This window comes from Lepidochelys kempii, chromosome 22 (assembly GCF_965140285.1).
Source record: "Lepidochelys kempii isolate rLepKem1 chromosome 22, rLepKem1.hap1, whole genome shotgun sequence".
NCBI classification, from domain to species: Eukaryota; Metazoa; Chordata; order Testudines; family Cheloniidae; genus Lepidochelys; species Lepidochelys kempii.
The window spans coordinates 4,615,626-4,628,786 of record NC_136401.1 but is presented as its reverse complement, the minus strand read 5'-3'; the positions used below and the strand labels follow the sequence as shown (position 1 = coordinate 4,628,786).

The 13,161-nt window shown below is 41.7% G+C and overlaps 1 protein-coding gene across 6 annotated transcripts in view; it reads left to right on the top strand.

Moving 5' to 3' along the window:
• PKNOX2 (PBX/knotted 1 homeobox 2) overlaps positions 1–12,727 on the top strand; it is a 688,475-nt gene extending 675,748 nt beyond the window's left edge. For all 6 annotated transcript variants that reach the window (XM_073320703.2, XM_073320715.2, XM_073320717.2 and 3 more), the window contains one exon: positions 8,641–12,727. In XM_073320703.2, the coding sequence (XP_073176804.1) occupies positions 8,641–8,867 (227 nt within the window). In that variant the 3' untranslated portion in view covers positions 8,868–12,727. The remainder of the gene's footprint in view (positions 1–8,640) is intronic.
• Positions 12,728–13,161: the final 434 nt, after the last annotated feature.

Here is a 13,161-nt window from a genome sequence, read left to right as displayed (position 1 = left end):
TCTGAGCCCACATCTCCAGCACAGGCTTTCACAATTTGAGCTACATTAGCTGGTATCAGGAGAAGGTTGCTGGTCTTTGTGAACCAGCCACCAGAGGCAGATTGAAACAGTGTGAGAGTAACTCCATTTTTAGACATCAGTGCCAAGCACAAAGATATGGAAGGTTCCTTCTAAGAGGCATTGTGGCTAAGTGAATAGGATTTGAGTCTCCCTTATGAGAACTATTTTTTAAAGGGTAAATGGGATGACCCAGGTAATTGCAGGTCCCCAATGTTCCAAGACTTATAGAAAATCAATATTAAAATTACATGGCACACAGTAAATTGATTCAAAGCTGGCTAACTGATAAGTCTCAAAATGTAATTGTAAACAGGCAATCATGATCAAGCAAGAGTGTTTCCAGTGGGGTTCCAAGGGGATTGTCAATGACCTGGAAGAAACAATAAAATCATCACTGATAAAGTTTGTAGATGACACAAAAATTGGGGTTGTAAATAATAAAGAGGACAGTTCACTGATACAGAGTGATCTGGATCACTTGCACAAGCAAATATGCATTTTAATACAGCTAAATGTAAATATATATACATCTCATAACAAAGAATATAGGCCATACTTACAGAATGGGGAACTCTATCCCGGGAAGCAATGACTCTGAAAAAGATTTGGAGGTGAACATGAGCTCCCCGTGTGATACTGTGACCAAAAGGGCTAATTCGATCCTGGGATGAAAAAACGGGAATCTTGAGCAATAGAGAATTTATTTTATCTCTGTATTTGGCAATGGTGCAAATGCTGCTGGAATATTGTGTCCAGTTTTGGTGTCCACAGTTCAAGAAGGCTGTTGAAAAATTGGAGTGGGTTCAGAGAAGAGCCACAAGAATGATTAAAGGATCAAGGTGCTCAATCTATTTAGCTTAACAAAGAGAAGGTTAAGGGATGACTTGATTACAGTCTGTAAGTACCTACTTGGGGGACACATATTTAATAATGGGTGCTTCCGTCTAGCAGGAAAAGGTACAACATGATCCAATGACTGGAATTTGAAGCTAAACAAATTAAGCCTGGAAATAAGGTGTAAATTTTTTAACAGTGAGAGTAATGAACCATTGGAGCAATTTAAGAAGGGTTGTGGCATCACTGACTATTTTAAAATCCAGATTGGATGTTTTTCTAAAAGCTCTGCCCTCGGAATTATTGTGAGGTAGGTTTTTGGCCTCTGCTATGCAAGGGATCAGACTTGATGCTTCCAAAGATCTCTTCTGGCTTGGGAATCTAGGAATAAAACAACTGCTTTAGCTAAAGAACCATTTGTAATATTGTTCGAAGACCGCGAACCAACCTTTAATTCTATTATTAAAGACTCAGGGGAGAACTGATTTTTTGCTATATGGGATCAGCCTAAGGTCAACTTGCTCATCACACTTGAAACACCAGCTGTTGGAAGTTAGGTAGGAAATATGGTCTAGAGAAAAGGGTCCTGGATGGGGATTGAGGGGACCTCTCTATGGAACTTAGATAGCCCCACTGAGCACCTCTCAATATTTAATGTGTTTATCCTCACAACAGCCCTGTGAGAGATATTTTTATTCCCTTTTTTACTGATGGGGAGCTGAGTCACAGAGAAATTAAGGGCTGGATTCACAAGGGGACTTAGGCATTGCATCATCTTATTCCTAGGTACCCTGCCACGCAATCAAATTCACAACCCCAAGTTAAGCACTTAGGCTTCCTATCCAATGCCTGGGGAGAGTTAGGTTCTTGGGACACCCCGGACTGAAAGTCACCTTGTTACCCCTTCCTCAGTGAGAGAGAGCCTTGCCGTGGTGTATGCATGCCAACTCCCTTGCACCACAAGCCTTCAACCACTCAGGCACTCTCCTCTGGGCTGTGCCAGTTCTCTTTTGCCTTGCACGTTAACAGTCCCTGAGTCCCCTGATATTCAGTCCCTGTCACTGGCTACTCACAGAAATCCCAGATCCTCTCCCCCGAAAGGAGCAGTTTACCAGTTTTACTGTAAACCACTGCTCCGGTAAACCACATAGAACTTGTAATGAACCAAAAGAAGGGTTATTTAAGGAAGAACAGAGATTCTACTAGAAACAAAAGAGAGTGAGGGAAACAAATAGCCTTTAAGGCCAGAGTTCAGGGAATCCTCATTGCCAGATGGAGCACTGGACAGGGGAGACTTTAATCTTAGGGACAGGCAAACACCAGGCAAGAATAACTTGCTATCACTGTTCTTTGTGGGCAAAACAAAATCATAAATGAAAACCTGTGTCTAATAAAGTAGGTTTTCCTCCCAAAGTTCAGACTGTTGTACCCAAGAATGAGGATCCAAACTCTATGAAAACACCACCTTCACAAGAGGTTTCCTCAGTGAGTAGATACAGAGTGCTTCTCCTTCTCCTGTGCTACACTGTGCAGCCTTTTGTGTCTGTTCCCAGAAATCCTGTCTTGTTGTGAAGTTCCTTTCTTACCCTCACATGGTTTCAATTGTTTGCAATTGCCTCTGATGTTTTTCCACTGAAAGTTTTAGCATTGCAAAATGCAAATGGGCCATCACTAAGACACATTAACCACTGGTGACTAATTTCTACTCCTAGTCCGTAAACCATCATTTCAATATAAATTAATTTTTCTTTAAAATTCACCCGACATACATTTTGCAATGATTATGAATCTTGAAATGCTACGAGTTCTCTGTAGACACTGTTCATGTTGCTCTTGATGAATAAATATCCTGTAAAATGTGTTTGGTGTGGTGAGTTTGTCAGGTCTGAGGTGAGTGTTGTTTGTAAAGAACCAGAGACCCTTTGTTAAGGAGCTGTGTGTCATAGGCACCAACGAAGGGGCTTTCAGAAGCCAGCAAACTGAGCAGGTCACCATCTAAGCAGCCGGGAGTGAAATGAGAAAAAAGGGACAGATCCTCAAAGGTGATAAGATGCCTAACTCCCATGGACCTGGGCCTTAGGAGCCTGACTGACAGGTTGAAGGGAGGCGCCTCCCTCTCCCTGGGCATCTCTGCCATGAACCCTCTGCTGGAGCTAGGCACCAAATCCAGTCTTTTCTTGTGAGAAATCCAAACCCAACTCCTCAGCATACCCCAATAGCCTAAGGGTTAGGGCACTCAGCTAGGGTGTGGGAGACCTTGATTCAAAGCCTTGTTCTACTTGATCTAGATCAGGAACTTGAAACTAGGTCTCCCATGCCAGTTCCTGGCTCTTGGGCATTCTGAATGTCACTTTCTGCTTTTTCATAAGAAAGGGCCAACTTGACTTAGGTGCCTCACTGGAGAAGAGGGTTGCCAACTGGGAATGTGGTTGAACTAGACCATTTCTTGTTTAAAGAAAGAAGTTTGTATCCGCCAATTCTTAAACTCATGAATTAATGGAACATAAATCTGGTTCTCACTAGGTTTGTGAAATTCCCTTTGAGTCTTCATGTACTGCTGCAGAGTGCTTCCCTAATGGCTGATACATCAGCCAGGAATATTTAAAAAATAATCTTGCGATATCTTGAGAGTTGGCCAAGTCATGAAGTTGTCAGTCCTAGATTAGAGTCAGAAAGACACTGAGAATTCATATAGGGACATAAGCTGCATAAAATCATTGACTTTTCAACTAGATCAAAACCAGAAAATTGAACAAAATCACCTCTTAAAATTTCTTGTCGCTTTTAGACTAAAAGCTGTTTCTGAGCTGCTGTAGGCAGCACTGGCTCTAAACGTCACTTATGTCACAGATACACAGATTGCATTTCCCCTGCTCTCTGAAGATGCTGCTATAAATAATTCAAGCAGACGTTTTGACAGTATCCCCGGGGTGCAGCCTGGGACCATGGGACTGCTGTGCCCCCTTAACTCTCCAGTCTGGGCTGCCTCTCACAGTGCCTTGCTAGTGACAAGTAGCAAACCCCTCCAGGGGCTGTTATCACTCAGTACAACCACATGTGGAACCCCACAGCCATCTTGAATGCTGCCAGAGCCACTCATAAATCACAGAGAAAGGCACCAGCCAAATCCCACCCCCTAGCTCCCCAGCCCTGTACCTCAGGAATATACCATCTTACATTGCTCAAGACGAGCAGTGCAAATTTATTAATTGGTTCACCACTTCATCAATAGAAAGTGGATATACACCAGCCTTTGTAAATCTGAGCAGGTTTACCAAACACTCCAAGAAAATTCACTGGTAAAGATCAACAGTTAAACAAATTTATTGACTACTAAAGATAGATTTTAAGTGATTTATAAGTGATAGGCAAAAAATCAGAGTTAGTTACCAAAATAAAACAAAATATAAGCATGCAGTCTAAACTCTCAACCCTATTAGACTGGGCAACATCTAGATTAAGCAGTTTTTCTCACCCCGCTGGATATTGCAGTTCATAGTACACAGATTTCACCCTTGAGACCTGGGCCAGTCTCCTCTGTTGGGGTCTTCAGTCTTCTGAGTGTCCTTGTTGCTTGCAGCATAGGTGGGGAAAGGAGAAAGGCCAAGCATCGGGCCCTGTGTTCTGACCCATGTGCTTGGAGAACACAAATCCAGGCTTGTGTGGTGGGCATTGCTGAGTTCTCAGGCAAGCAAGGTTGAGCAATTCCCCTGGTGTGGCCTTATACAGGTGAGTCATTGAATTGTAGTTCCCCTGCTGGACAATGGCTGGTGATGTCTGTTCAGCATCCACCCAGATGTTCGTTACCTCCCTTGGCATTGTCTCTGGAGAACTAGTATCTGGGCGCCTCCAAAAACCCACAGCATATTTTAGTGATAACCATACAACACTATTCTCATAACTTTATATGCATTAATGATATACATATTTAGATAGAACAGTGACTTTCAGCAGATCATAATCTTTCCCCTGATACCTCACATGGCCTGTTTTATATGCAATATCACAATTATATATAAATGAGGAATATGGGGGTCACAGGATGCTCCCCAACATATAGAATGTCCCGGTTGTGTTAACTGCTTTTCTTGAATAGTTTCTTATCCTGCACTTTCCCAATATTATATGTTTTAAAAACAAATTAAACAATGAACAATTCAAACAGCCAGAGATTTTACAATCTGATTTGCAAGGCTTTTCTGTGTGTGTGTTAATAAGATGGGGGGGGTGTTATTACTTAACTCATTACTGCTTTTGATCTTAGCTTAAGTGAAGAGCAGCAAACACTGAGGGCAGCTGCCAATGTACTAAAAGTCATAATTCTCCAGATGAGAAGGAGCATTTGGGGAAAGGGGAGGATGAGATGCAGAGACATTTACAAAATAGGGAGAAAAATAAGCACAAGTGCAATAATGTGAAAATGAAAGTGAGAAACAGAGAGAAGACGAAGGAAAAACAGAGAGGCGTAACATTCAGTGTTGCCAGCTCTTGGAGTTCTCATGATGTTATTGTGAGTCTCACAGTATGAGGTGTTTTTCTTAAAGCCCCAGCTCATGGAGGCATGTGCTTAGATGAGAATCTCAGCATTCTCCCCCCACCTTTTATTTTTAAGTAAATCGTGGTTGTGGAGAAAAGCTTGAAAACATGATTTTTAAACCAATCTCCTGGATTTTTGAGGGGCCTTACTAATGAGTTTTGAAGGCTTAGAGATGGAAGTACTTGTGGAGGTTAGCCTCCCTTTCCCCAAAACCTAGGGATGCTGACATACTTCATTTGCCTTCTGGACCCTTTTTTGCAAACCTGCCCTGGTCTAGCCCCCAGTTATCTCAGAGACTACTTCTCACCTGATGTCCCACCATGACAACTGTGCTCAGAAGATACATTCTGGCTAGAAGAATGAAGGGTGATGCTCACAGGATCAGGAAACAGGGCACCTGAAATCTGAAATCCAGCAGCCTGTAGGTTCACCGCTTTCTGTTTAGGCTCCCCACTGACTGCAGGCTGCATTGCAATCATATAGTCATAAAATCTAGAGGTGGAAAGGACATGTTAGGTCATCCAGTGCACATCCCAAGAATGGGAGCAATACAGGGTTGTTCCTTACAGGGTATTTCCCTGTATTCTGTCCAGTCTGATTTTAAGTGTCCCAAGCAATGGGGCCTGCTCCATTTGTGTTCAGAGACTGTTCCATACCAAATCCATCTCACTGACAGGGATTCCCTGATGTTGAACCTAAATTTTCCCTGTCTTAATTTCATCCAGTTTATCCTAGTTAAATCTCTTGTATATCACTAAGTAATTTCTATTCCTCCTTAGTGTTAATACCTTGTAGCTATTTCCAGTCTGTTAGCCTGTCTCTTATAAATTGCAGCTTATTCGTGCTATTCCTGCAAGTCATTCTCTAAACCCTTATTGTCCATCCATCTGTACAGTGGGTTTCCCCTTCTCTCTTAGGAACTTGGAAGCAGATCAGAGTTTTGACCTTGGGCTGGGCTTTAGGGAGCCAGTTCCAGAATTGTCTGCATTCAAGTGGAGCAAATGGCAAGATTCAGGCCTCCATTTTCAGCACAACTATTTTACTATTGCAACTCACTGGCAGTAGCCTATCTTGTTCTCTGTGTTTCTGGTTAGTTTCCCCAGTGTATTGGATGTATTTTTCCAAGATGAGTCTGTTTTAATTATTTTCAGCCTATGTCTCCAATCTTTTTTGATCACTTTTTGATTCTTTTATCCTCACAGGTGTTTGCAGCTCCTCCCAATATTGTACCAGGTGTAAATGTATTTAGTGCACTGTTCTGTCTTTTAACACAGATTGCTATTTACCATCGCTAGTCTTAGACATGTTTGGGCAGTTGTAGTGTGGAGGAACAAAATGTTTGCCCAGTGTTTTGGGGATGATATTGGGCCAGATCCTAAGCTGGTGTAAATTGGTGCAGATGTGTTGACTTCAGTGAAGCTCTACTGATTTACATCAGCTGAGGATCTGGTTCATTTTGGTTGGTGGTAACCAAGGTAAAGTGTGATCCAGATATTACAGTGATGGGCAGTTATAAATACGTATAATGATAACAACCTTAAAGTGTTGCTTAGAAGAGAAATATTAGCAAAGTGTAAAGAAGTAGCAGGTTGGTGACGTGAGTGCATAGCCTTTCTGGGAATAGACCTGAAATGCCTGACATATTCAAGCAACCATACACATGTCCCTGAGTGCTTGTGTTCAGCTAGCACTCCACAGCATCAGTCAGTGGGACCTGTGGTACCAGCACCCCAGAAAACCTTGACTTGTCTCTTGGGCTGGAGGTGTCCAGTGCCATCAACCTAAAAAATTACAAATCAGGCCCCGCAAAATCATGCAATTGGCTAAAAATTGAACATTTGAAACCAACAAACAAACAAATAAAATGTCAGGGTTTTTTTATTTGCCTCCTGGTTCCTGAGCCTTTTGGGTGGTCTTGGGTCACATTGTCAGGTTTTTCTCCACAACCATGAAGGCTAGAATCTTGTTATTTGAATGAAAGCTTTGATTCTCATATATTGATATGACTCCAGCAGAAGGGGCTTCAAGAACAACATCAAATATTAAAAGACTCATGCAAAATTTGCGAAATTTGGCAGCACTGTCAGATGCCAGGTGCACACAGACCTGTTACGACTCTTGATTTAGCCAGAAGGCTCCTATTTACAGCTGCCCTCTGAGTTGCTCCTTCGGAAGAGCTTAAATCTCCTTGAGTACTGCAGAGATGCTCTTGGCTTCATCTCCACAAGAAGAGTGGTTCTAGGGGGATCTCCATGTTTAGACTTGGAGGTCTGGCTAGAATGACACTAGAGTCATTTCTCCCTGCCCAGAGGCATCTGCAAGCTGGAACCAGGGATTGGCAGCAAGAACAGCATGTCCCAGTCAGGCAATGAGCAGCCAGTTAGACATTCGGCAGCCTAGTCAGAGCATCTCCCAGCTGATGGCAGGAAGCAGCCTGATCCCCCTCCCAGACAAGGGAAACAGCAGCCACCATCAATGACTAGTATCAGAAACTCAATCACAGCCCTTCTGTCCAGTCCTTGGGCAAGGAGCAGCAAGGGCCACAGCTGCAAGAAACTGTCAGTCACCTCTCCACCAGAAGTTTTTATGTTCTCAAAGTTCCTTCCAGGCTGCAGTTTTACCAGGCTCATGTTCTGGTCATTAGGACATTTTATATCATGTATGTAAATAAGGTGATGCATGGTAATAAAATATGCAAATTAATCCACTAAGCATAAAACCTCCAGAATTGTGAAACTTCAGCTTCAACATGTATGCATACGAATTTGAACACTTCAGCCTCTGTCCCTTTGTGCCTCAGTTTTCCCATCTCTACAGTATGGATACTACTACTACTACTAAATTAATAATAATACCCATCTTTTTAAAGCTCTGTTAGATCCTCAGATAAAACTTCCATGTATTGATAGTAGTATTTTCCACACTGAATATGTCAGATTCAAACTTATTACTGAAAATTCAGCTGCTATGTTGTTTTACCAGAAATATTGATGTGTAAATCTGTGATTATGACTGAAAATGTATTAGGTTAAAGAGAAGGTTTGATTTTCACATCTCGTATTGAATGGAAGGTATGGCAAATGCCAACCAATGTGGATCAATCCATAGCAAGTCAGCAGTCGTGGCATTGTTGTCAGATGGCATTGTTGCCTCAGCAAGGTAAAACGTGCAAATGTAATTCTTTATATCAGATGTTATTTTCATTTTAGGCTCCTTAATTATGGACAACCTGCAGTCCCTGTCTTCCGATAATGCTACTATTGCTATGCAGCAGGCCATGATGGCAGCTCATGACGACTCACTTGATGGAACAGAAGATGAGGAGGAGGATGAAATGGAGGAAGAAGAAGAAGAAGAACTGGAGGAAGACAATGATGAGCTCCAGACAACGAATGTCAGTGACCTTGGCTTGGAGCAGAGTGACTCACTGGAGTAGTAAAGAATTGAAGGTTCCCTGATTTATGGTAGAGCAGATGCCTCCTGGGAAGATGTTTGCCTACCTAAATCAGCAGCCTGAGGAATTTTAGAGGAACCCTGATCTTTGACATACAAGCCCCCCACATCGCTTTAAAAATTATGTATGACAAAATCAAGTAATGATACCCTTACAAAGTGTCCTGCTTGCCTGCAATACACTGCAGCTATGGACAGGAGTGCACATTTAAGAGACCAGTAGAATGTGCAGGGTTATTATTTAAGTGAAGGACACATGTTTACAAGGCACATATTGTGGCCAGTTTTTTGTTGTTGTTGTTGTTGTTGTTTTTGATAAGAACAAAAGTGTTTTTAGGGCAAGCTGTTTTCTGTATGACTGAATCTTTGATGGATGTTATCATGCAATGCCTTTTTTGACATGCAGGTGAGAGGCAGGTCTGTTTTCATTTTCATTGCTTTTATGAAAGATTTATAGATGCAAAAGGATTGATGCTTTTTTTAAGTAAAGGATTGTAATGATTATAAATATCTAACTGTAGGGAAATCAGAGTTTGCAAATTGTCAGAATTTAAAACTGAACCTTGAAAGACTTTAGTGTTGGATCCACTTAGATTCCTGATTAGTGCTGATTAAATGAATGTCAACTCTTCAGACTTCCATCTCTTCCTATACCAGAGTGACAAACCCCAGGAAGTACAGACGGGGGACACACACGCTGGTGTAAATCGGTCTGGTGATTGGGCACCAGACTGTGAGCTGAGCAGCCTTTGTAAGAGAACCGAAAACTTAGAAACTTTTAATTTAATGTTCTGCTTGTGATACAGTCAGTGAAATTTCTAGGCTATAGGTGCAATGTCAAATGACCAAGAATGCCCTCAAGTGATGCCATCTAGGTACCATTAAATGTTTAGAAGATCACAAATACTCAAGAAATAATTGGGCGGTCTTATGTTTTAATGAAATATTGACAAAAATGCTAAATTTGCCTTGTTCACCTGAAACATAGTCAGATTTCAGAATGCTGAAAGCAATCTCATATTCTGCTATGCTACAGTGCAAGCCATCTCTCTTTGATCTCCTGGTTTTGAGAATTCATGGATTTCTGAACTAGGAAAAGGTTTTTTGAGCTAGCTGAAGTTGCTCTCCAGATGGTGAAATATAAAAATGCCCCTTGCATTACTTCAGCCTCTTCTGTGGAATCCCCATCAACTATCCCTCTCAGGTAAAACATTCTGCCGAGAGATTGACGAAAAGCCGTCTTGAAATAAGATGCTCATTGAGGCTATGTCTACACTGTGGCAGGGAGCACGCTTCCCAGTGTGGCTAGACAGACACTTGTTAGCTCTGCTCAAGTTAGTGTGCTAAAAATAGCTGAGCTAACAAGTGTCTGTCTAGCCACACTGGGAAACACTCTCCCTGCCGCAGTGTGGACATAGCCTTAGCCATGTTTAATAGCAGGAAGGCGGGATCAGAGCCATAAAAGTTTTCTTCACTGAATGTGGAAGACGTTTCATGAAGCACTGGCAAAACTAATCACAGACAAGACTTTCCTGAGATCAGAAACATTTGCTGACCTGACTAACATATATACAAATATAGTAAACAAATAAGAATCTGATTATGGATATAAGCACAGAAATGGCAACAAAGGCCCTCTAGTATTCACACAGTAGGAAGGAAATAAACTCCCCTTGATAGAAAGAGACTTCACCCCCAAAACATCACTTGCACTCAATCTCCTCCTCTCTCCACACACCATGGTAGTGAATGGTAGAACCGAATATGGTTGTGTTGTCCATAAAATTTCATTGAATGAACTTTCAGTTCATTTGTAGGAGAACAATTTCAGTGACAAGCCTTGGATGGCAACAGGCTGAGAATGACAGTTAGCAAAACAACTGGGGACCTCCAAATTCCATCTTTGAGGAGCAGGCAGTAACTGAGACTGAGGAAGGGCTTCCTGAAATGAATGTATTCCTCCCTACCATGAGCTGATAGTGGAAGCTTTAATAGAAATTTGAGAAAGAAACAATCTTATTTATAATCAGTGTTATAGAGCAATATGTTTTGCTTCCTTTCCATGCCATAATTAGATCACATTTCCCCTTTGAAAATGCAGTGGCATTAGGGCAGCCAGAAAATAAGAATTCCATTCCACAATCAATTGACATATAAGAACACAAGCAAACTGACATTTGCACATCTGAGAGCAACCACTCAAGAGCCAGTAGCCTGATGGTTAGGATACTCAGCTGTGGGGTAGAAGATGCAGATTCCAGGCCCTGCTCTAATTCAAAGCAGAGATTGGACCTGTGTCTCCACATCCTAGGGAAATGTCGTCACCAACAGGCAAAAGAGCTGGGTCTTATCTTCACTTCAAAGTTAGGACAACATAGCTATGGTGTTCATGGGTTTGAAAAATTCACACCCCCCAGAGTGATGTAGGTATGCTGATCTAAACCCTGGGATAGATGCGGCCGGGTTGACGAAAGATTTCTTTCATTGTCCTAGCTACTGCCACTCAGAGAGGTGTATTGCTTACAGCGATGGAAGAACCCCTTCCATCAGTGTAGGAAGTGTCACTGTCAGTGTTATAGCCGTTCTACTGTAGCACCCATCGTGTAGACATGGCTGCAGTCTCTCTCACCTGTTGGAGCTGTGCCACTTTGTATAAACAATTAAATGTTAATTGGACCAGAGAGAGATGGTCTCTGTTGCCTGGCTTTCTCTCTCTCTCTCTCTCTCTTCCCAGAAATTCCATACTGGACCTGAGAAATCGTCCCGTTGAGAATGGTGCAGATCAGTGAAAATTTTTGGTTTTGAAAATTCTGCCTTTTCGAATGAAAAAAATGGTTTGGCAGAAAGTTTCCAGCCAGCTGACAGCTAGGATGGAAGCTTTATTTTTCTGGTTCATATTCTTACTTAAATATGCATACACATCAACACCAGCCCAGCACTAAGGACTGTGCACACAACTTAGTCTTGATGGAGCTAATTTACACACACTGAGTTTTGAGACCGTTTCAGTGACTTGACTGTTTTATGACAGAGTTTGATCCCATTTTTAAGTATTATTTTTCTGTAACAATGATTTTTCCTGGCCCCTGAACAATAGTTTCCAGTTTGCTCCTTCTTTTGCCTCTTGAGAGTTGAGAGGTTTGATTATCTACAATAAGGGTTGAATCCATGATAATTCCTTGGGAATTTATTGGACTGGCAATGGGCATAAGGGCCTGTTTTCAGTACTGATATGGCGTGAATGTAATATGTAATTTCATAGAAATTTCATTGTAATCTAGTATTAATTCATGTCCATTTATTATAAAGTGCTATCAGATGAGATTTTGCAGCTGTATCTTATTGTGAGTTTATTTATATGTTCTTGATTAAGGATTAGGAATAAAGGATAAGAGAAATCTAGGTCAATGAAAGGGACCCAGTGTTACCCAAGACATGAGTTCTATGAATGTGATTCCCCTTGGCAGGCTTCAAAATTGAAAATTGCTGTAATTCTCAAAGGTTATGTATGAAATTTTAGCCATTCATCATAGCTACCACCTTAACTACCTGGTAAGAATGACTGGAAGACAAGAGCTCTCTGCCTCAGAGAAGGCACCAATTCACTGCTCAATTAAGCTGAAAATATTCTCAAAATCCAGAAGTGCGGTATGTGTCTGGACAACAGGAACAGATATGCAGGTCTGAAGAGTCATTTCAGTCTATCCAAGAGAGAGTTACAGATCACATTGCGCCTTCTGGGCATTCCATACCTTGGAGTGTGAGTCCAATATGCTCACAGCTGGTTAACAAAATTAATGGATTTTTAAATAAAGTAAAGTAAAATAAAATAAAATAAAAAATTCTGAGATTGCTTAGTACTTCACCTCAGGCTAATTCATTGCTCTTTTTCCTGCTTTAACCTTTTACTGTTGTCTTCTTGTCTTTCTACTTGAGGCTTCCATGAGTACAGAATGAATTAGCAGGTCCATTGCTCTTCCAACACATGTAGACAGTTCCTTTCAGAGAAGAGGTTGATGGCAGCAGAATATCCCCTTGTAGCTCCAGTCCTCCCTGCAATTCAGCCAGGTCCATCCTTCTGCATTAACAGGGCATGGCAGCCCCTCAAGGGACTTAAGAGTAGGAAGGTTTCACTTGAATTATACAGCAGAGCTTTTCCAGGCAAAGGTTAAGATTTTCTGTCTCTCCTGCCACTGGGTTTCTTCCCTGTGAGTCAGATCTGAGACTCATGCAAGTCTTCTCCTACCTGGGGCAGGGATGAGAATCTCTACCAACAG